The following is a 23,519-nucleotide window of genomic DNA, read 5'->3' as shown; positions in this document are numbered from 1 at the left end:
GACAGGTTTTGCATATTTTATGAACTTGAAAATAAACTTTCATCATTATTTTTTCATGTTAAATAGCTGAACTTAAGGGCTTTGAGAATCTGACAGAATAACTGGCCGTAAACGAAAGAAAGAGCGGCTCATTTTATCTGATGCTCTGTGCGGTCTTTGGAAAAGTGTGCAACCTCAAAATGTCAGTCTTTTTATTAACTGATATAAAATACCTTCATTTTCAAAAGGACCGAATGAAAAGGATCATTTACTGTAAGGGGACTGGATGACCTTAAAGGTCATCTGTGAGGAATACCACAAAACCACAACGCTGCTACACTTTGTTGCTTATTTTGTTCTTAAAATTCGACAAAGCTGCAGAAGGTGGTGATCTCAAGTTAGATTAGATTGAATCAGCTCTTTATGTTTTTGAGTTTTGAAGCTGAATAGATTCATTGCAATGTTAAATGTATCTCTGCACTAAAACTGTATTATACATATATCAGAAATATTCTTGATCCTAAAACGATATATTCACAGACTCACATTTAAGGTGAGTCCAGAACCTGAAATATACAAGGGATAAGCTTTCAGTTAATTCAACTATTTCTTTATATGCAACAAGAAGGAATCAATAGCTCCATGTTAATCCACATCTTGATCTCACCATGAGTGTGTGACGATAGCTTTCACGCACCTACTCTGCAGTCAGAGCAGATGTATGTGGATCTATCCGGGAGGAGGAAGTTCCTCAAGTTGGCGGTCCAGTTCAGTTGTTTCAGTGGCTCGATGCTTATTGAATTGCGTGCCCATTCCCACAGCTCCAGCAGGTCAAATGACTGGGATGTGTAGCTCACGGCCGCTAAGTGGTCTATCGATCAGTCAGCTGAGCCTGTGGGCTGATGGGATGTGCTGCAGCAGACTCGGCCAGGATTTGGCAAGCTGGTAATGGCTGTAAAATACAAAGCATTCCTACACAGATGAGAAGCACCAGAGTATATAGTTCCATGGCTGTGTTCAAAAAGTGGTGGAAAATTTGAAATGAAGGAACCTTTTAAATACAAGCGCGTCCATGCTCACAGGTGTACACACGGGTAGCCTACTCACACACACAAACTACACCCTTTTTGGCTCCTACCTCAAAGCACACTGTGCGGTGTCAATATTACGTGCTGCACAATAATGTTTAATATTTAGTATTTACTGTTATATTCCCATGTATCATCGTGATGTTGTTTATTGTATTGCTCTCGTTTTCTTCTGCTTGTTTTCTTTTTTCTTTCTCAACAGGTGATCCAGGTGATTGATATATCTATTTTTTTCTGTCTGCTTATTTAGTTGGGTTTTGTTTTTTTGCCCTTTATCCCCGTCCCTCTTCTCCACTGTTTTTTTCCCCCTCTTCCTTTCTCCCTTTTCTTTTCCTGATTCAAGTCTGTCCCATATCTAGCAAGTGAAAATAAAAAATAAATAAAATAAACAATAAAAGGTGAATCAAATAGACCATTACAGCAATATTAAGTTGTTTTGCTGCTTCGCAGACTAAAGTGACGTTGTGTGAAGACTGCTAATTTCAATCAATTGTCCCAAAAGCTCTGACAAAACACATCAGTCTCAACTGCTGCAAGTAACAGAAGACGATGAAGCCAAAAGACAAAATCCATGACTTGAGCAATCAATGTAATTGACCCATGTTACTCAGCCTCTAAGCACCTAAATTCTCATTAATGCAACAAAGTAATCAAACGTATTAAAAGATTATTTTGCACGACTTAAAAGTAAATCATCTTTATTACCATAACTGACAATGAAGGCAACCAAATGGAGACACTGCTCCATAATAAAATGGTTGTAAACATTTGTAAGCACCAATAACATACAAACACAGGTTTAAAAGGTGTAAAATGTAGATAAACACTGAATTAAATGATTGTAAATTTCATAAATCCACATTTTATTCTTAATAGCACATGGCCCAACCTTCTGTGAATTACGGTTTATATACACATATATTATTGGGCCAGACCGTATATTTAAATTTTATTTCACTCTCAGATTAGTTAAGTTCCAGCCATGTACGTGGCATTGCTATTAAGGATCAGGATTCTACACACATGTTTAATCTTTACATGGAAATCATCAAGGATGTGCATCTGATTTGTTCCTCCTGTATACTCGCCACAGCCTGTTCAAGTGACCCAGTGCCCGAGATTAAGGTTTGGCAAAGCCAGATTTAGCACCAGCAAACCAAATCCCAGTTTTTAAGAGCTTGGCTGACTGCCGACTAACTGCAACACCACAGCAGCAACCACCTCGTCAATCTATGTGACATAGTGCAGCATAATATACAGAGCAGAGAGTTTCTAGGTAAAGTGCATCTGCATCTACCTCCAAGAATAGTCCCATCAACACCGAGATTCATATAGCAGTTAAATTGTATCTCACAGCCTTCTGCAGCTGTAATATTATTCAGCTTAAATTATGACAGTGGTTATCTTTGCAAAAGCAATACTTTTAATTAAATGTTTAATTATGCATATAATTTCTTAACAAACAAACAGAGGCTAGATCACTGTTATTATTGACTTTGGTCGATGTGTGATATAAAAACAAAATCAAGAATACAAAAATAAAACACCTTGGGTCACTATATTTGTTTTATTTCCTCATTATAAGGCCACGCTGATGTATCTGTTGTAAATTACTCATTCTCATGCCTCAGTGGCAACAACAGCGATGACTGGAGGCAACGTGTTTTTTAGGTCGGCTGTTTGTCTGTGCCTTCCTGTTGAACATGATTTCTTAGGAATGCCTTGAGGGAAGTTCTTGGTTGAGATTATTAAAGTGCGGAGCTATTCTTTCTCAACACCAGAGGTTGCACATTTGACAAATGCGTGAAAATAAAACAGAGATTACCACAAACCTTTTTTTCTTTTTACAATAAAGAAAAGAAAGCATTACATGTGACATGTAAGTACCTAAGAAGGGGCGAGAATATGTAAGTTACTAATGGATGCAGCTAGGTCCCAAAGACTGTCCTCTTGAACAAAAACAGCTACTTATTGTTAATCGACTACAACCTACAGTCGTTTAATATAACCCACATTTTTTTAATTCCACTGTGCACAAAACACCTGGTTTAAAATAATATTTAACAGTTTCTGGACTGGACAACGTGAGCTTTTAGTGGGAGTTTAGTGCAAGCTGCATGCAGCCATAATATTCTTGTAGCTCTATATTCCAAGTTGGTAATTCTTTGTTTTGGTTACATATATTTATAATTTTACAACAAAATCTACAGTTACACTGACTCACATATGTGAATGATGAAAACCAAGTGCAAGGCTCTTTAAATTAATTTATTTCTGCTGGATGTGTGCACACAGTCTTTTTCTTTACAAAAACACACACTTATAAAACAGTCCATTCTCTCAGAAGCACAAAGATAAATATATATAATTTATACAGAATCCTTAAAAAAATGTTTACAAATGATTTTTGGCACATCGAAAAAAAGCAGACAGGCTTCTTTTTTTTGCCAGCTTAGCACAATGTTTCCTATTCATCAAACAGACTATTAAACAGGCACATTTTGCAAGTGTAGCTTCAACAGATACAGACTGCTACAACATAAATCCCTTTAAATACTCCCAAACAGGGATCCAGCCCCTTTAGTCATTCACGATTTGCTTAATACAAAAAAAAAAAAATCACATCCTTTTAGGAAAAATAGCAGGTACCCCATAAGAACCCACATTCAATTTACCTCTGATTTATATAAAAACTAATAGTAAACTTATTATATACTTTAGTGCAATTAGCAAAATAAGATGCTTCATTTTTAAAATTCTTTTTGAATTCATCAAAGCATAAAATAAGGATTAAAAGTCAGCTCTGTTGTTAAAAAAAAACTGTTATTATACTATATATGAATGTAAGGAGCAACAGCGACATCCACTGGTTGTAACCATTAAGAGCAGACATGATGCACACAAATGAATCTCTTTGGTAATTTTCAAGATTTTTTTTTTAAATGTCATTTGTGATTCATCATTAATGCAGATAAGCTCAGAGGGTAAAGTATCTTTATAAATAACTCTTCTCAGGATATGTATCTGTAGTCCCAGAGTTTCAAACCAGTTACTTCTTTTTGATCCCGTCTTCCTCGCTCATTTGTAGGTTTTAGTGTTTTCGTTTCAGTTTTTCTTCTCGTCTCCAGGTAAGAAGTAAGGATTTTCATGGCCTTGAACCAGATACGAGTAACGAGATGTATTTTTACCTTTGAAGGTCATCATATCTTCTGGGTTGAGATCGTACGATCCCGTCTGAAAAGTCAGTAGAAGGAGTGAGTGTGACACTTTCATAAAGAAGCAGGGACTTCATAGGTTCACACACTTTTAAACCCACAAAACTCAAGACCCACACACAAAGGTAACCCCAGTCACCAGTGTAGACTGAAAAATTATTTATCACTACTCCCAAAAATATTGTCAGATGAATTTCTTTGAACATGCTGGATTTAGTGTGAAGATGAAAGCGCACTGCTGAGAAATCCCCGTTAAAGCTCCCCATCACCCAGAAAACCCATCACCTTCTCACTCTGGCATCTCTAAGTTATCAGCAGGGGTGTATCAAGGCAAATCAAGAATCTAAAAGCAAAGCCATGCCTTACCTTTTTCCATCCTTTCTGCTTCCGCTGAAACCCCTAAAGCAACATACTGGGAGTCAGGCAAAGCAGGGAGCGTGGCAGGGGGCTACATGCTAGCACTTTATTTACGATCACAGGAGTTAAAATGCATCATCAAAGCATCTGATTTATCTGGGTAGTGATGCAAGAAGGTTATGTGCCCAGTTATTAATTTGCAGGTCAAAAACAAAGGTCTAGTCTAGCTAAATCTGCCAGAAAGCAAGCTCTACCCACACATAGTTGCAGCTGTAGGTTGAGAGCTAGCGATCGTTGCCTACTAATCAATAGATTGGTGGGTCAGTTCCTGGTTTTTCCCAGTCTGTGTGTTGAAGTATCTTTGGACAAGTTACTGAAGTTGTCCCCAGTACATCCATGTGAGTGTGTAAATATTTTAAGTTCTTAAGCATAGAAAAAAACACTTGTTTAAATGTATTTATGTGCATGAGGCTTATAGTAAAAACTTTTTTTATATAAGTACTGTTTCATGTTCCATCTCCATGCAATTTGTTTTGTTTTCAACCTGCAAATCCTTGTTTACTGAGTGGGTTAATAAGCAGATGCAATCTAGATGTGAGATAATGAAGCAACTGAATGAACAAACATTTGATTTAGTTAGTAAGCAACAATATGCAGGACTTTCAGACTGAGGATTAGCAGTAAATAACTGAGACAGCAGAAAAACAGCTGCGGTAACTCACCATTCCGTTGCTTTGATGCCTTTTGTCCACCAGGACATTACTGCTGCCCCCTTCTGTCATCTCTATAGGAGGAGCTCCATCCCATTTACTGTTGGCACGGGGGATGGGCATGATGCCAGTAGGCCAGGGCTGGTTTAAGTCTTCTGTTGAGTAAGGGCTGCTGCTAATGTCTTGCTTTCTATTTGAGCACAGCCTCCTGACATACAGAAAATAGAACAACAGTCACATTTTATGTTCTATTTTATATCTTGCTTTATTTTTTAAATTCAAGCAGTGAACTCCCACAGCAACAATCGTTTATTATTAACTGCAGCTGAGCAATTTTGTTACTCGTGCTTGCTAATGCTATAGTTGCCGCATATACACAAAGTCTTGAGGTTTTTTAAAATCTTAAAATTTGTGTCAGTTTTTAAAAACTATTCCGTCTGCTGGTCCAACAGTTTTGGATTCAGTTCTGCAGACACACTAAGTCTTTAGTTAAGTATAGTTTTTCATAGAGAAAAATTAACATGATTGAGGCTTTTGTTTTTCACAGGAGTGCAGAATATAATCACAACTTTGGCCCCGAGTCCTAAAGATTTTTAATAGCCATTTTATTTATTATTCTGGGCAAATGACAACTTGCCCATTTCCAGCCAATCTAGTCCAAGCTACAAACGACCATTTGCACAGATAACTGGAGCTGTAAGATGCAGAGCGACTTCATTATCTTTCAGTGTGAATCACAGGCAATCAGTACATATGAGCAATGTTTGGGGGGGGGGGGGGGGGTATAAGTGATCTATAATATTCTTACCAGCAGCAGTATATGAGCAAAGCCAGGATAAGAATGAGTAGAATTCCTCCTAGTACGCAGGAAATGATCACCACTGCCAGCAGGGCCGCTGTGGAGACACAATTAAAAACATTGTGCTGTCAGATGGACCCAAGAACACCTTCATCAACACTATTCATCATTTTGTACTTATTGAAACTCATTTTAAACTGGATGTATTCTACTTTCATCTTACAAAACCATTCATCAATTTGACTACTGTGTAACTTTCAGATCACCAAACGAATCGTAATATTAGCTAATCATAACCCGAGAAAATTCAAAGTGCAGTTTTAAAAGATTATTTTATTTATTAAGGGAAAAGGACTAACCAAACGTACTGTACCTAGCCCTACATAAAGAAAACAACAGCTAATAATTGGTAGTAACACCACTGGGAGCAAGTGCTTCAATCAAGCATTTGCAGAAACAGACAATGAGTCTTTTACTTCACTGTGGAGAAATGTTGGCTCACTCTTCTTTGCAGAATTGTTTTTATTCAGCCACATTGGAGGTTTTTCCAGCCAGTTTAATTCACGCCATGGACCTGAATTTGACTAGGACAATAGCTCTAGTAACCTTCTGAAAGGTTAAACTTTTGTCTCATCAGTCCAAAGAATATTTTCCCAAAAGTCTTGGGGAACACAAAGATTTGATATGGCAAATGAAATCACCTTTTAAAAACAGCATTTTGTATTTACTCTGGTGATATTTGTCCAATATTACAATCAGTTTGATGAGTTGAAACATGTGTGACAACGATGTAAAAAAAAAAAAAAAAAAAAAGAAATCAGGAAGCGGGTAAATACTTTTTGACAGCCCTTTATTTTAATCCCTTATGTATAACCTTTGGCTGTCTAACATATTTAGAGCCACTTAGTTATTCAACTAAACAGTAGAACTTTTAACATATCCCTGTGGCTACTTCAGAAGTATTCCCTTAGGTATTAATATATCCTAGTTAGAAATCTCAGATATATATTTAAATAATCTACTGATCGGAAGGTTGGTAGTTCGATCCCTGGCTCCCACTAGTCTGCATTCCAAATATCCTTGGGCAAGATACTAACCCCAAGATGCTCTCCAATGCATCCATCAGAGTATGAATGTGTGTGAAGGGTAGTTAGAAAGCACTAACTAAGCACTAAAACAAACATAGAAGACAGTGCTTGTGTGAATGGGTGAATGTGGCATGTTGTATAGAGCTCTTTGAGTACTCTGGGAAAGCAGAAAATCGCTATATAGGAACCAGTCCATATACTGTGCAGTCTATATGAGTTCTGCTTCTTTAGCATTTCCCCTTTGTAATACTGATGTTATACTCACAGTCATTGCAGTTGAATCCAGCATACCCAAAGGGACATCTGAAAGAAAGCACAGTGACATTCACATTTCAGAACTCCCCAGAACCATAATGGAGTTCAACAATAAATCCACATGGGGGAGCCATATTTTAATACTGTGCTCCAGTGGGAAGACGTGCAAAACCAGAAGACAGAATTTTAAAAAATGTGTGTACTTACGCTTCACACACTTCTCCCACTGGCCTCTGTCCGCTTGGACACGCTGCAAAAAGAAATAGCAATTGTAACTTAGAGATAATGCTTTGACCAATGAATGTTTCAGATTCACTGGACAGAAACATTTAGCGCTCATGATGGCACATCCAAAAATAGGAGCACTCTGGGAGTCTCTTCACTTAAAGGCTTGCTATTAAACAGTTTACGAGTTGTATGCTGGATTTGTTTGAGGCCTACGGTCTTATTCTTTAACAGTATTTCCTATAGCCGATCTCCTTGGTCACAACCCTACACACAGAGGCAAAGCTGCAATTCTTCCACATGTTTCCAGGGAAACATCCCCATTAAAAAGAAATGAATTAGAGAGATAAATGAAGGAAGTGTCAGGGGTCGGCATGGAGAAAAGGCTATAGCTCTTGACCTTGTACGTGAGTCTCACTCCCTGTTGATTCTTCTTCTCATTCCCACACAGAATTTTTTTTGCAAGGATAAGAAGGTTTTGTTACAGTTCTCGTGACTGTAGACGAGCTCGGGAAATTTCGCTTGAGCTTAGTCTTAAAAGCTGCAGGTGGTCAGCTTTAGTGGTCCATGCATGAGCCTTTAATGTATAATACTATTGCAGCAGGATGTTGTGAAGGAAAAAAAAAACATTAAAGACTTGATGTAAATACTAGAGCATGTGGTAGTTTCCTCATTTAAATCCAACACAGGTCTGGATTACGGAAAAAGTAATAATCCGAAATAGTCACTTTTACCTTTGCAACTAGTGTTTGAGTACACATTGGAGATGTAGCCATCTTTACAGGCACAAGCAGCCTGGCCATTTGTATTTGTGCATACTGTAGTGGAGACTTCACAAGGTAATGGGCTCAGCTCACACAGGTTTATACCTAAGAAGGGGCGAGAACAGAACAGGCTATGTAAATCAAAGATACGTTATTAACTGATCACTTGACTTGTATAGAATGTAGTCAGCATTTACTTGTATATGTAGCTTGACCCAGAAGTCCAGTGGAAGTTTTTATAGCTTCATTTATGGCGTTATTAACGGTAGTTTGATTTTCAGTGGTGTCACTAAACACATTATTTACAGTTGCTTGCACGCTACCTGGTCTGGAGATTTATAGAAAACAACCAACAGAGGTTAGACACCTTTTTTAACATGTGGCATCGCATCTTTGTATAACAGGAAAGTGAAACATGTACTCACTCAAGTTGCACAACATCAGACCGGATATACCCTGGCTGTTTCTTGAGGATATCGCTAAGCTGTGAAACAGAATAAACACAGTTTATTGATTAAGTTGACAAATTCTAGAGCTACCCAACATGTTTCTGTCTTCATAACCTACTGTTGCTGAAATTTCAGCAGCCGTCATCTGGAATATCTTTGAAGACCTGTTGAACATTTCATTTTGAAATGTTAAGGTGGTAAGATGAAGCCTCCCTGGGAACACATGGGCTGCGTGATGAAGAGGAAAAGAGAATATAAGGCGACAAATTCACTATTAACACCCAATTACACTTTCATTTACGCATTAGACTTTTTGTCTGAACAGACATAAAATGTTTTAATTTTTTTTTACCAGGTACACAATGTCCATTCAGCAGGTAGGTACCAGTGAGACACTGGCAAGTGCCATTAAGACAGACGCTTTCAAGTGGACATGGGACAGCTGGACACACTGGCAAGCAAGAAAAGAAAATGTATCCCATAAACAAATGTTATTTCTGTTTTGTTAATTACAAAATACCCTTTTTGGCCACATGGAGTGAGCACAAAAAGAAGTTATATACAGCTTTTATATAACATTTTTTTGCAAGCTAACAGTTGCTTCTTTATATCTCCAGGATATGTGGGAACATTATTATTCATGTCAAGGTGCATGTCTGATTTCATAATGTGTATTCTAGTCTATGGAAAAGCAATTTAAAGGTACAAACCTATGACTGGACTCTGCGTAGTGGTGGGTGGAGCTGGAGTGGTTTGGTTGCTGGTAGTGATCTGTGTTGGTTGCAGGGTGGTGGTTGTGATGTTAGAGACGGTGGTTGGAATGGCAGTTGTAATGCCACTAGCTTCAGTTGAAAGAGTTGTAGTTGCGGTTACTGCAGTGTGATTTGTCACTATATCATCAAAAGAAGAGAAACAATCAGATCAGAAATAGAGATAGAAAATACATGGATATGGGTATTAAAGTATGGTACTGTGTGAATATGCATATTTAATAAACACAATACCTTACTTTAACCTATATCCTAGTATGCACTCTCATGAAATACTGGATGGATTGTCATGAATTTCCTTCTCACCTCCATGATATAGTATATTATTTACAAGAACACATCAACATGTATCATGCTGTTAGTATTACCTCCTGAGCTTGCTGTTGAGGGACTAAGGGTGGTGGCATTTCCACTGGGGGGTACGGTGCTATTGCCTGGGGAGGTGCTTGGAGGGAAAGAGCTGGAGTTGGAGATGGTGGTGGGTGAAGAGGGTGAGGTTCCAGCTGTGAGTGTTGTGTTTATGGCAGCAGTTGAGGACAAGGGTGCGGTAGTAGATGCAGCAGTCTCAGGAGAGGTGTTAGTAGTGTTTGGTTGAGTAGTTGGAGTTAACACAGCTGTAGAGCTTACTGGGGTGAGTGTTGTTGTAATTGCTGTGCTGTTGCTGGTTTCTTCAGTAGTTGAAGTTGTGATGTTGCTTAGTGGTGTAGTTGCTGTAATAAAAGTTGTGTTGTTGCTTGTGGGTGTGACTGGAGTAATGTTAGTTGAATGGTTGCTTGTGGGAGATGTAACCATAGCCGTGCTGTTGCTTGTGTGTGTAAATGGTGTACTGGCAGTGGTGTCGTTGTTAGTCTGGGTGACTGGTGTACTTGCAGTTATGTTGATGGTTGTGTTTGTGACTGGCATAACTGTAGTTGTGTCATTACTGGTGTTGGTCATTGGTGTGCTAACAGTGGTGTCATTGTTAGTCTGGGTCACAGGTGTACTTGCAATTGTGTGAGAGGTTGAGTTTGTCACTGGTGCACTTGTAGATGTGTTATTGCTGGTGTTTGTAATTGGTGTACTGGCAGTGGTGTTGTTAGTCTGGGTGACTGGTGTACTTGCAATTGTGTGGGTAGTTGAGTTTGTGATTGGCGTAACTGTAGTTGTGTCATTGCTGGTGTTTGTAATTGGTGTGCTAACAGTGGTGTCATTGTTAGTCTGGGTCACAGGTGTACTTGCAATTGTGTGAGAGGTTGAGTTTGTCACTGGTGCACTTGTAGATGTGTTATTGCTGGTGTTTGTAATTGGTGTACTGGCAGTGGTGTTGTTAGTCTGGGTGACTGGTGTACTTGCAATTGTGTGGGTAGTTGAGTTTGTGATTGGCGTAACTGTAGTTGTGTCATTGCTGGTGTTTGTAATTGGTGTGCTAACAGTGGTGTCATTGTTAGTCTGGGTGACTGGTGTACTTGCAATTGTGTGGGTAGTTGTGTTTGTGACTGGCATAACTGTAGTTGTGTCATTGCTGGTGTTGGTCATTGGTGTGCTAACAGTGGTGTCGTTGCTAGTCTGGGTCACAGGCGTACTTGCAATTGTGTGAGAGGTTGAGTTTGTCACTGTTGTGCTCGCAGATGTGTCATTGTTGGTGTACGGTGTACTACGAGTTGTGTAGGTGGTTGAATATGTCATCATTGTGCCGTTCCCAGTGTCTGTAACTGCTGTGCTACTAGTGGTGTCATTGTTAGTCTGTGTGATTGATGTACTTCCAGTTGTGCCATTGGTGGAGTGTGGTGTACTTAGAGATATGTTGGTAGTTGTGTGTGGGATCAATGTACTTGTGCTCATTGTTTGATTCGTGGCTGGAACAGGAACCGTGGTTGTATTTGCAGTCTCGCTATCGCTGGTAGGATTGCTCGTCCCTGGCCTTGCAGTCGACATGCTTGCGTCAGTGGTTGGAGGTGATGGAGAGGGAGCTGGGCTGCCAGTGGTCACAGTACCGTTCTCAGTAACCGTAGTATTAGTAGTGATCATGGACTGAGTGCTCAGATTAATTGTCTCTGCATTGGTCAGAGTTGTGTGCACAGTTGTGAATTCTCGAGTAGTACTTTCTGTTGCTCTAGTCACTTCTGAAGCAGTTGTCAAGCCGCCGTCTGTGAGGGCACTGCTTGGATTTGATTCAGTTGTTTCTCCTAGAATGAACACAAAAGCACAAAAATAATCAGATTTTTACCTTCTCTTCAAGTCCAAAGCTTGCCACAGTAAAATGATTTTTTTTTAAAAGGGCATGTATAGGACAGATATATATATACTGCCTCAACTATTCTTTAGTGGGAAATCTACGTCATAACTTACAATGCAACCGAAAAGCCTTCTTAAATCTGCCATAACCTTCCACGTAACCTGAAGTGCCCCTCCCAAGAAATGTAACTACATGTTGGACCGATGAAGTCCGCACTGACTGAATGGCGTGGAAGGTTGTGGTGTAAGCTTAAGAGGGGTTATCGGTTATGCCCCAAGTTACGACATAGATTCAGGTATAATTCAGGCATAAGTGTTTAGTCCAGATTTTAATGCTAAACATCCAATGTCTAAAAGAAAAGACACTCTCCTATTTAAATCAATCCCACCTGTAGTGGAGCGGGTAGTTGTTTACTCGTGGACTGAATTAAATTGACATTGAAAATGTTATCAATGCTTTTCAAGTCCAGATGCCCTTTACTCTAGATTAAAAATGAAAGGACTTCTGCTGCTGTGGCATCTAGGCAAGTATGCTGAAAACACCAAATTGCATCACCTTTCAGTAAAATAGTTGATGAGGTTTTAAAACAAAAATGTGTTACTTATGTACAATTTTATCAACAATATATAAATGAATGTTCAAGAGTATTCAGTCACAAATAAAATTTGACGTTGTGTTTTTGTCCAACAGGTATGTCTACTGACTAAAGTGTGTGTGTTTTTTCTTTCTAGCATTTCTTGGGGGACATGTCCTTCTTTACGTCGTAAATACTCCACTTCTTTCACCAGCTAGTTGCTGCTCCAATAGCACATCATCTACCTCCATCTCAACCAAACCCCATCCCTAGCATCCTCTTCTGTCATACCAGCCTTCTGCTTGTCCTTCTTCACTACATCCATAAATCTCATCTGTTGTCTTCCTCTTTTCCTCCTGCCTGGTAGCTCCATGCTAAACATCTTTACAACATATCCACTACCCCTCCTCTGCATATGTCAAAACAGGGTGAACAGGGTGAACAGGGTGATCCGAAGGGCCAGCTCTGTTCTAGGATGCCCTCTGGACCCAGTGGAGGTGGTGAGTGACAGGAGAACAGCAGCTAAGCTGTCATCCCTGATGGACAACATCTCCCACCCCATGCAGCAGACTGTGACAGCACTGAGCAGCTCCTTCAGTGGGAGACTGCGGCACCCACGGTGTGGGACGGAGAGATTTCGCAGGTCTTTCCTCCCCACTGCTGTCAGACTCCATAATAAAGACTTTAACTGATCAAGCACACACATCCATACATATGCAATAATACTAAGTGCAATAATCCTATCTGTCATCGTTGTATTTTTACTCAGTTGTATATAGTATTTGTATTTGTATTCTATTCTTATCTTATTGTATATTTATTTTATTTTATTCTACTGTATATAGTATTTTATTTTATTCTATTCTGTACAGTTGTGTACTGTATTTATTCTTATTGTATTCTAATTTTTGCCTCATAACTTTTGCACTGTCCACTTCCTGCTGTGACAAAACAAATTTCCCACGTGTGGGACTAATAAAGGTTATCTTATCTTATCTTATCTTAAAACCATCTCAGACTTGTACAGAGATCCTTTTTTAACTGAAATTTGCAGAATTATCCTGCTGAAAATCACACAATGAGAGCCAACCTAAACAGTAAAGTCGACAGGACTGTCCACCACAGCAACAGTTGACCTTGTTACTTTGATGGACAAGGACTTTAAGCTGTAATCACACGAGGTCATGACTTAAATAAAAATCTAAAACACAGCACATAGAACAGTTGAAAAAAATACTGAATTTGTTGATAAGAACTACCGTAAACAAGCTGCCTTCTGTTTGTTCACTGTGCTGTTCTGACGCCTGTTCTTATTTAGCCTGTTCCCATTCTTTAGGAACAGTACAAACAGTAGGCGGTCTTTGATAATGAGTGATTACATTCAAAGCATGTTTTTTCAGCAGCCAGAGAGGATAGATATTCTACTGCCAGGAGTCAGATGGGTGGACGCCTTACACAAATAGTTTTCTCCAGTGGTGAAAAAATCAAGACTAATATCAGATCCTGAGCTTGATTTGATTACACTGTGTGCACAAGGCCAGTGTGTGACCTAATGTCTTTATCACTTAGTAACCGAGGCTCATTTAAAGATGAAAAACCAGAGGCTCCAACATGACACACCCTGTGATGCATTCAGTGAGCACACACCTATACCCAACCTCAAAAGTCATGTACTGGAAGACAAAAATAAGACATTGAGCAGTTAAATAGATAAAGAAGTAACAAATTATAGTTGAAATTCAACTGTCACAGTTGACGTTTTCAGTGATCATAAATTAAAGGAGTGGCAGAACTAGATATTGATATATGAGGCAACAGAGCATGAAATCATTGCTACGAAATGCATATCAGTTCCTGGATATTCAAGATCATGGCTTAAATACATCTTATTAATCTTACTGGATAACCAGAGATTTAGATTAATGGAAAAACCCTCTTAAATCAGATCCAAGAACAACTAAAGATGAAGGTTCAATTTGTACCTTTTTACATCATTCCTGCATATCTTCAACTCTCTACAATCTCACATCAAATTTATGTCAAAAATATTTATTAATAATATTTATTATCAAAAGTACGTAAAGTTTTTAATCATTTTTTTAAAAACTGTTTTGCTTTAACTGAAACTAAACAGCCAGTTTCAGCTAAGCACACCATCCTGTCAGGTGCGTGACTCCACTACAGCCGAGTTAATGTCACTGCCAGCAGCAGGTGCATTTCCGTGCTGATTTGAGGCACTGCAAATTCTGAACATTTTAGTAGCACTGCCAATTTAGTACACAGCATTATTCTACAATTGCAATTAATCTTGTTGACCCCATAGAAGTAGCAAAAAAAAATAATAATAATAATAGTAGCACTTGTTCTAAGTATAAGGAGTCATAGTAAACTTTGTCAAAGAGCCTTATCGTTTGTTATCAGTATTTCTATATACTGGTCAGATTGGAAAGTTTACAGGCAGTCTCCATGAGTTGCAGTAGTTTTTAAGTATCGCCTTGGTAAATATGTATCAATGTCATTTAAAATAAGGAACTAAAGTCAGTGCGCCCCAGGGCAGCTGTGGCTACAATGTAGCTTGCCATTGCCAGTGTGTGAATGTGTGTGTGAATGGGTGAATGACTGAATGTAGTGTAAAGCGCTTTGGGGTCCCTAGGGACTGAGTAAAGCGCTATACAAATGCAGGCCATTTACCATTTACCATTCCTAACATTAGCTACAGTTGTGCTCAGAGCTAATTGGCAAGCAAATGTATGCTAACCCAATGCTGTCAAATAAGTTTCCAAATTTGGAGATATGGAGAGATAATAGTACCCACCGCAGTATTCCAACCGCAGCGTCACGTCATCCAATCTTTAAAATCATTTTTAACAGATGTGAAATCTCTTGGCCTTACACTGCCGCCAGAAAGAAAGCATTATAAAGTACAATATGTATTTTATTTTGTTTATTTTAGCTGTATCTGATGTGTCAATAGTCATCAATTGGGAAGTGGTTTTTCTTTTTACTGTCAAAGTAATGGTGAGTGTTAGTCACAGACTGTATATTAAACCACCATGACATCACCCATTTGTTCCTCAGCTCTGACTTTTGAAACATCGACTTTAGCATTTTGGTCACTGCCAATAATGCTCGAGTAGTCTTGTTGGAGAGATGGATGAATTAAAAAAAAATGCACCGCTTCCTTTTACGATGCAAAAAATCAACTATAGACACAAAAACAGTTTTTTTAGTCTGTCAATTTTAGGATGGAGTTGGACATTTGGAGTTTTAACATCAAAGTCCAAATCAATTGACTGCCTCTCTGTCAAATTTGTCTCTTCCTTTTTCACACCCAGAGGCCTGTTGCTAGTTAACAGTACTTAACTATCAATGATTAATGGTTATTCATTTTAAGGTCACTGGGGTCAGGTTTCTGGCATTGTTGTAACAAAGCTGTAATATTTTGATTGGGTTAATACAAAATCTTACAAATCAAATCACAACTTATATCTAATCTTAATTTAAATCACCGAATACTGACACCATGAGCTGCAGAGGAGAAGGATATATACATATAAATGCAATGTAACTACTGCACTTGAATGGGAAGTATGTTCACATGCAATGCCATAATCACATAAACAAACCAAGAGGTTCATTACTGCATGTTATTTAATAACTATCTGCCACTTTAGCCACGCAAAACTGGAAAAACAACTCAGGCAGTGAAAGACATCTGGCTTCGTCTGCGGACATATTGTTTACAAACACTGATGTGGCAATAACTAAATGAAATGCAGATTTAATTACCAAGACATGAAAGCACTTTGTCCGTTTGAGGATTAGTTATAGATAAATGTCTTGGCAGCAGTAAAAAGTAATTGAATTTAGCGGTGTACTTTAACAGCCATTTAAAGTAGGGTTGTACTGATTGTGAAATTCTGGGTCGATATTTAAGTTTAACATAATGATTTGGCAAACAGCAGATACCAACGCAAATGTTTGATTTATTGTTTATTTTCTGTTATTCATTCTCGCTTTTATGACAAGGAAACAAAAGAAATATCTTGCTTTCAGAAGCAATAGTCGTGATTTGTCAGAGCTCTGTCTCATCTTATCTCTTGCTTACAGCTTAATACTTGGAAAGAAACTGGAACCAAAATGCAGGGACGGTAATATCTAAAAGCGTTGCTGATACATTCAGTGTTCGGATATTTATCTGAATGAAGATTAGTGCATGCTACGGTCACATCATAAAAACAATAGTTTGTTTATGGACAGAGGGAAGTAACAGACAATAGGGTGTCACGGATATGAATGCATATGTCATGAGAAACACAAATATGATGGTTCTCTTTTTGTCCTCATTTTCATATTATTGTTTGTTTATTGCCGCTTCTCCAATTCCATTCACATGGAAACATTGTCTGAAAAAGTCCGTACAGAACAGTACACTTCGATGACGTCCTGGCTGAAGACTGATGGCACAATAGCAACAAATTGTGCCCGCCTGACCACAGACCACATCATTTCCAAACTACGTGTAGTAAGGCCCAGCCTAAGGCCTTTATTTTTCAGTTGGCAAGTTGCCATAATGGAAAAGGTTACCAAAAACCCAAGACCCAGTCCAAACAGACAATCAGTGAGTAGTATTGTTGAAAGAAGAGTAATTAAGAGCACACTCTGTGTTGCAAGCCTAACAGGCAGCCTTGTCTCTAAGGATTTAGCCTACAGCCGGGTAATCCCTTGCAAATATAAAAGAGATGACTGGGACAGGCAGGGTGACAAGTGGGGTTAAGGTCGACCTGTGAACACACACTCGGGAGGATATGGATAAGAAGGTCCGGCTTTGCTCCGATTCCAATAAGGATGTTTAATAAACTATCGCTAAAAGCTCCTGTGACTGTCCACCTTTATCTTTCCATTTATTTTCTCAATGCTAACATCAAACAAGCACAATGGGGAAGTTTATCTGTAGTCAAGGAGATGTTTGTTTCTAGCTGCTGAAGCTTCGCCAGACTTCAATTTACTCACAGAAATAGAAAGAGACAGAACAAGACTTTGGCACTGATGCTCATGTTTCAGTTCAGGGCTTTAGTGACGCAGTAGAATTTCTATAAAGTACCTGCTCATGAACAGACCGTTAGATCCTGTTCCCCAAACACACATCCTTAACTTCCTCTCAATGCTGCCACTCCCAGATAATACATGGTCGTCATTGCCGATAACACTGGGCGAGGGCCAGTGGAATCTAGAAGGAACAGTACAGCGCTGCAGACAAAGAATCTCCTCTCTTCTGTGTTGCTATGAAACTGTTCGTTCAGTTCATTAGTGCAAACTGCAGTCTTGAAATAATTCCAGCAGCACAGAGCTGGACCAGCTGATCAAAGACTGCACACAGAGCAGGAGATGAACTGACAGGTTGTGACCCAATAGCCAGGAAGAGCCCGAAGCCAGAAGCCAGGATCTCATTAAGGAGAAAGAAGAGTCTGGCCAATAGTGTGTGCAGTGGTCGTGCGCCTAAAATCATCTAAAATGACATCTGAAACATGCTGTTCCAAGGCAAAAATGCTACAGGCATACTGGACCATGGCTCGCAGCTAATTACTGCGCACACTTTGTAGGTTAATGGGAGCGAACAAGTCTTGCATGCTGTTTTATGACCTCCTGGTATTTAAAAGCTGTTTTAAATGTCATGGAGCACTGACAGATACACACACAGGTCAGTTTCTTGCTGTATCCACAGAGGGGTAAAACCAGGACTGAGGGAGGCCACATCAAAGCTACACAGCTGATGCCACTTGAGCAGGAGCGTCCTTACAGGACACAGAGAGACTTTTAATATTCATTAACCAACAGTCAGTCATGCAGCTAACTGTCTCATGTTAACAGTTCTGATAAGAGGATGCACACAGATGCCTCAGAAGCTGGATAGAGTAGTTAATCATATGATTAACTACAGTCTACAGTATATAGACAGAACTGATAAGAGTAGCAAATATTAAATTAACAGACAACTTTTTGTTAGTAGCAACAAACAATTTGCATTTACAGCTTTTTAACTACTGCAAGTATTTTTTTTTCCAAGTTATATAATAAATCCAGTCTATCAGCACCCAGGATTACTGCACTTTTTCGTCAATACCTTAAAACCAGAATTTATTGGTTCAGATAGAAAACTGCAGTAATTCAAGCTTGGTGTACCTAATATTTATGCAACTGATAGCCTAAATCATAGAAGGGCATGATGCTGAATCACTTTGACGCATTACTGTAATGAAAGCAAAAGTGCCCCCAAATGCAAAAGTTGAAAAAAAAAAAATTCTTAAATTTAATTTGATTGTGATCATTAATCACACAGGCCTAGAGGTCAGTTGTTGAGCCCCCGACAACCACACGTCTCTAAGAAAACATGTCGATTCCCAGACAGCTTAAATTAGCGATTGGTTGTTGTTGCTGTCACTTGATATAAAATCTGTTGCTATAGCTTCAATCACACAGGCTTGGGATGCTAAGGAAAAATGTAGATTCCCCACCTGGAGGCAGCATCATCTAACATCCGCTCACAGTCAAGAATATGCATTTTTCTTATTGGTTGGTTATCAGTAGGTTAATAAAGGTGCAAGGCTTTAATATTTTTAATTGTCTTATATATGAATATATTAAATATCTTTATATTTTGGATGTCTTGAATAAATGCTATCTAAAAGGCTAGCTATAATATAGCATTGTATATTATTGTATGTCATTATTGTTTGAAGTCCTTTCATTAAACTCTTAAATTCTTTATCACACATTTTATTTTTTATGATCCAAAAACAGGTTATAAAGTCTATTACTAAATCTTTACTTACTTACATCTGGATTATCATATAAACGTAATCTTGGTCAGAACGGTAGCTCTTCCTGCTGCTTGATGCCTGACACCCACATGTGCTGGCCATCATGCATAGAAACATATTTACTGCAGAGGTGGGAGTTAAATAAATGAATACATAAATACATGAACCTGACCTGATATCTAATCTGAGTTTCTATTCATTCCAGAAGATTATGTCATACTCTAGTCTTTTCTTTGGCCCCTTCCTTATCAGACAGACCAATTTGTGGTATCCACAGTGGGAGGAGCCAGACAGACATGAGTTCTCTATTCTCTGTATGTGAGCAAACAGGGCTCTTTTACTGCAACTTGGGAGTAACAGATGGCTCCCTGGAGCAAGAGCTCACTTGCAGGGCTTCTGCACATATCATATCCAATTAAAGCTCCGCCAGCACATGCTTTCCAATTACAGAGTGAGATTTACTGCCCTGAAGCAGGTCTAATCCATCTGGATACAGCAGGGACACTGTGACAGAGGAGGGAAAGAAGGAGAAGAAACAGCAGCGAAAACGTGATGAGAAGTGGATATAAAACCGGGTGCCAAGAGGTAGGATGGAGGGAAATGAGAAAGTGAAGCAGATAGTAGCACAGATAGGAATGTTTAATATGGCAGAACAATTACCATTATTCAGAAGCAAAGAATAACTTAGAGGCAATTGTGTTGTAGGACAAATGATTGTTGCAAAAGCAGGGTTAGTAATGTGTGAATCAAAAACTGTCCACAAGAGAAACTCAATAGAAAAATACTCCTTTTTTTTAACTTCCACATCTGTTCCTTAACTGCTGAGTCTGCCATGCTGACCTAATGATGACTGGCCTGAAAACACGACACGTGGAACAGACAAGACGCAGCACATGGCGTGAGAGGAAGCAGTAGCGGGAAGAGGAGAGACAGGCACTGAATGTGCTCTGCTGCTTTCATACAGGAGGCTCAAAAACATGAGGCAGCAGCTTCAGAGGAGGAGGAGCACAACCTTCAGGAGGTCTTTTCATCTGGACTCTTTACTGCCGCTTCACACTCGCTAAAGTGCGTCAGCTCCCCACAGTTTTCTCCCTCCCTGCTTAACTGCGTCGCTATAGAAGTAAACACATGACATGAAAAGAGAAACACGCAGCCTGCAGGCTTCAAGTGAGACTCCGGCACATGACAGCGACAATTACTCTCAGTCATCATACGAGGAGCTTAAAACACAAAGATCCACTTGAGAGGCAAGATAATAGAAAGAGCGACAGATTTATTTAACTGCAGTTAAGTTTAGTGACAAAGGCTCTAGTGAAGATTTTTCTCAGAATAACTTGAGCAGCTTCACTACAGTTTGGAGGGTGCACAGAGTAAACTTTGTGTGTGGAGTGTGTTGCGCTTCAGGGGGTCGCCTGGTGTTTGAACGATGCCTTCTCCCTGGCATGAGTCCACCCCCAGAGAGCTTTGAGTCACACTGAAGGAGTTGAGTCAGGTTCAAAACTATCTGGGGAAAATCCCCACCAATGAAAGTCTAGTTAAAAAACAAAAAGTTGAGTGTGCAGCACTTACTGGGGATAAGTCACGTGGTTTGATTATAGTATACCCAAGGAAAAAAGTTTATGCACTTTATTCAACCTTAATTTCCTAAATTGACTATTAAACAAACTCACAATAAATGGCCTTAAACTCTTTAGAAGGTGAGTTTGGTTACTGCACACGAAGACTGGCTTTATTAACATTTGTACAACAAAGGCGAACACGAACACTGACCATGAGTCATTAATCATCAGTCTCAGTCATAATGGCCTGTTAATAGCTAAACATTTACAATTTTCCTGGCCACACAAGCGCTGGAAACCACATTACCCATCCAGAAAAATCAAAGTCTAACTAAATCATAGCTGAAGTAATGGCACTATTAAGGATTTAAACACAACACCAACGGCCCCACGAGCTTTCTGTGCTTAGAAAAATCAAACCATTAAATTAAACAAGAATGCCCAATTACATTCTTCTTGCCTCAATATAAGTAAAATATAACTCAATATAACTAAAAACTTATATAAATCACGTATTCTAATTGAAATTAAGTAATGAAGCTGTTTGCATTAACACTGTTGAAAAAACAATGTAACAACCTAATTAAGAAAGAGAAACATCCTTTTAAGTAGCAGCTACATTGTATACTCACTGTAACAGTATAAATATCCATCCACCCATTTTCTTCCACTTATCCACCGCAGTATGAATATGTTAAGGATTTACTTTAGTTTAAATCTAACATCTTGTATTTTAAATGACTGTCGTTTTGGGGAAGTTGGGATATTTGTATCTGTGTACATTTAAAAAAAAAGGATTCATCCATACTGTATGAATAATCCCTTTTATTGTCCTACAGGTCATGTAAATGTAATCATGGGACCAATAATGATAAATCCACTTTGCATTTTATAATAAAAATATCTAACTATAGATGCATACAGTGTGCACAGTAAAATGAGATTTCTTCTTGTTAGAAATAGGCGAAATATTCTGTAATGTATCAGCACTAAATTTAAAGAGGGGCTATATTTACTTTGACCCTAAAATAAATTCTAATATTGTTGCTGCTTGGCTTGTACGGATTAAAGTACAATTTGGAAGATTTTACCTTTACTGTGTGTTATTTTTAACTAAAAGTACTTACATTACATTTCGTTGATCACAATTTAAGGCTTCACGTGGAGATTTAATCCCAACTACAGAACAATAAACAGTAACTACACGGTGTCTAACGCCGTTGGAAGTAAACTTCACTCACCTTTGGCTGCAGAACCAAAGAGAAACACCGCAAACAGACAAATGAGAAACATCTTTAAGTTGTTCTGACAGTTTGTAAAGCCGCTCCTCAGAGAGGTGGTTAGCCGGTTATGAAGTTCGCGTCCGGCGGGTGTAACAGTGTATAACGGTTCACTTCAGGCGCTGTCTCCTCTGGTCTGCTACAGGTGGCTGGGGATCTCAGACTGGGAGCTGCAGACTTTGACAGGGTTAAAAGCTTTATCCCCTCCTCTGATTGGCTGCCTGTCCTGTCACTTATCATTACTGTACCGGAGCTGCAATGGCTCTGCCTCCACCCACGTACCAGACTTGTGTCAAGCCAGCCTCCAATTCGAGACTTGCAGTCAAGCCAGCCTCCAGTTTGTTTTACGTTCCCTGTGTATTCAAAGTATTACGGGAATGGATGTGGAAACCGGATTTCAAAATAAAAGCCAACTTCGAGTGAATTAACAGATATGTTAAGAACATAATAACATATAATTTAGGCTTTTTTTTTTTTTTTACAAACTCTAATGTTAGATCTATATGACACAGCCTTGTACCCTAATTGTGCCCTGTCACTATCAAGGCCATCTTATTTTGGATTTCAAAGTAAAAGCCCTGTGAATCTTCATTTTTGAACTACTCTTTCAATGACTTAATAATGCTCTTAAAAGCAAAAGTCGTATTTCCAAATACTATTTGAACTTTATATCAACACTTTCCAACCACAGTCTTTTTACAGTGATACCATATCAATATCAAGTCAGTCTGATTTTGCCTTTCATAGTAATGGCCCTTTGAAATTGTCCATAATTGACTTAATCTTCTAACGATTCAAAATGCTCTAAAATGAAAAATTCTTGTTTCCACAGGGTAACTCCACCTTAGATCAACAGTATACAGCCCCACAGTGATACCATATCAATATCAAGTCATTCTGATTATGCCTTCCAAAATAAAAGACTTTTTAAATTGTCCATAATTGACCTAACTTTCAGTGATTTCAAAATGCTCTAAAATGGAAATTTCCTGTTTCCACAGGGTAATTCCACTTTAGATCAACAGTATACAGCCCCACAGTGATACCATATTAATATCAAGTCATTCTGATTTTGCCTTCCAAAGTAAAAGCCTTTTCAAATTGTCCACAATTGACCTAACTTTCAGTGATTTCAAAATGCTCTAAAATGGAAATTTCGTGTTTCCACAGGATAATTCTACTCCAGATCAACAGTATACAGCCCCACAGTGATACCATATCAATATCAAGTCATTCTGATTTTGCCTTCCAAAATAAAAGACTTTTCAAATTGCCAAGATACGACCTACTCTTTTAAAGATTTCAAAATGCTCTAAAAGTGAAAATTGCTGTTTCCACAGGATAATTTCACTTTAGGTCAACAGTATATGG

General features: G+C 38.7%; 1 protein-coding gene across 1 annotated transcript; it reads right to left on the bottom strand.

Moving 5' to 3' along the window:
• Positions 1-4,085: 4,085 nt before the first annotated feature.
• Positions 4,086-22,294, bottom strand: LOC146634103 (uncharacterized). Its single transcript, XM_085352777.1, has 13 exons — positions 22,110-22,294; positions 10,068-11,864; positions 9,640-9,819; positions 9,282-9,380; positions 9,048-9,157; positions 8,906-8,964; positions 8,678-8,808; positions 8,451-8,585; positions 7,699-7,741; positions 7,502-7,539; positions 6,158-6,245; positions 5,362-5,557; positions 4,086-4,301 (listed from the first exon to the last, which is right to left on the bottom strand). The coding sequence occupies exons 1-13, from the start codon at positions 22,159-22,161 to the stop codon at positions 4,173-4,175; spliced, it is 3,057 nt and encodes a 1,018-aa protein (XP_085208903.1). The 5' UTR covers positions 22,162-22,294; the 3' UTR covers positions 4,086-4,172.
• Positions 22,295-23,519: the final 1,225 nt, after the last annotated feature.

The sequence above is a fragment of the Diplotaxodon limnothrissa genome, linkage group LG4 (genome assembly GCF_057381915.1).
Source record: "Diplotaxodon limnothrissa isolate DT_005_m linkage group LG4, D_limnothrissa_male_GT1.1, whole genome shotgun sequence".
NCBI classification, from domain to species: domain Eukaryota; kingdom Metazoa; phylum Chordata; class Actinopteri; order Cichliformes; family Cichlidae; genus Diplotaxodon; species Diplotaxodon limnothrissa.
This window is presented reverse-complemented; position numbering and strand designations above follow the sequence as displayed.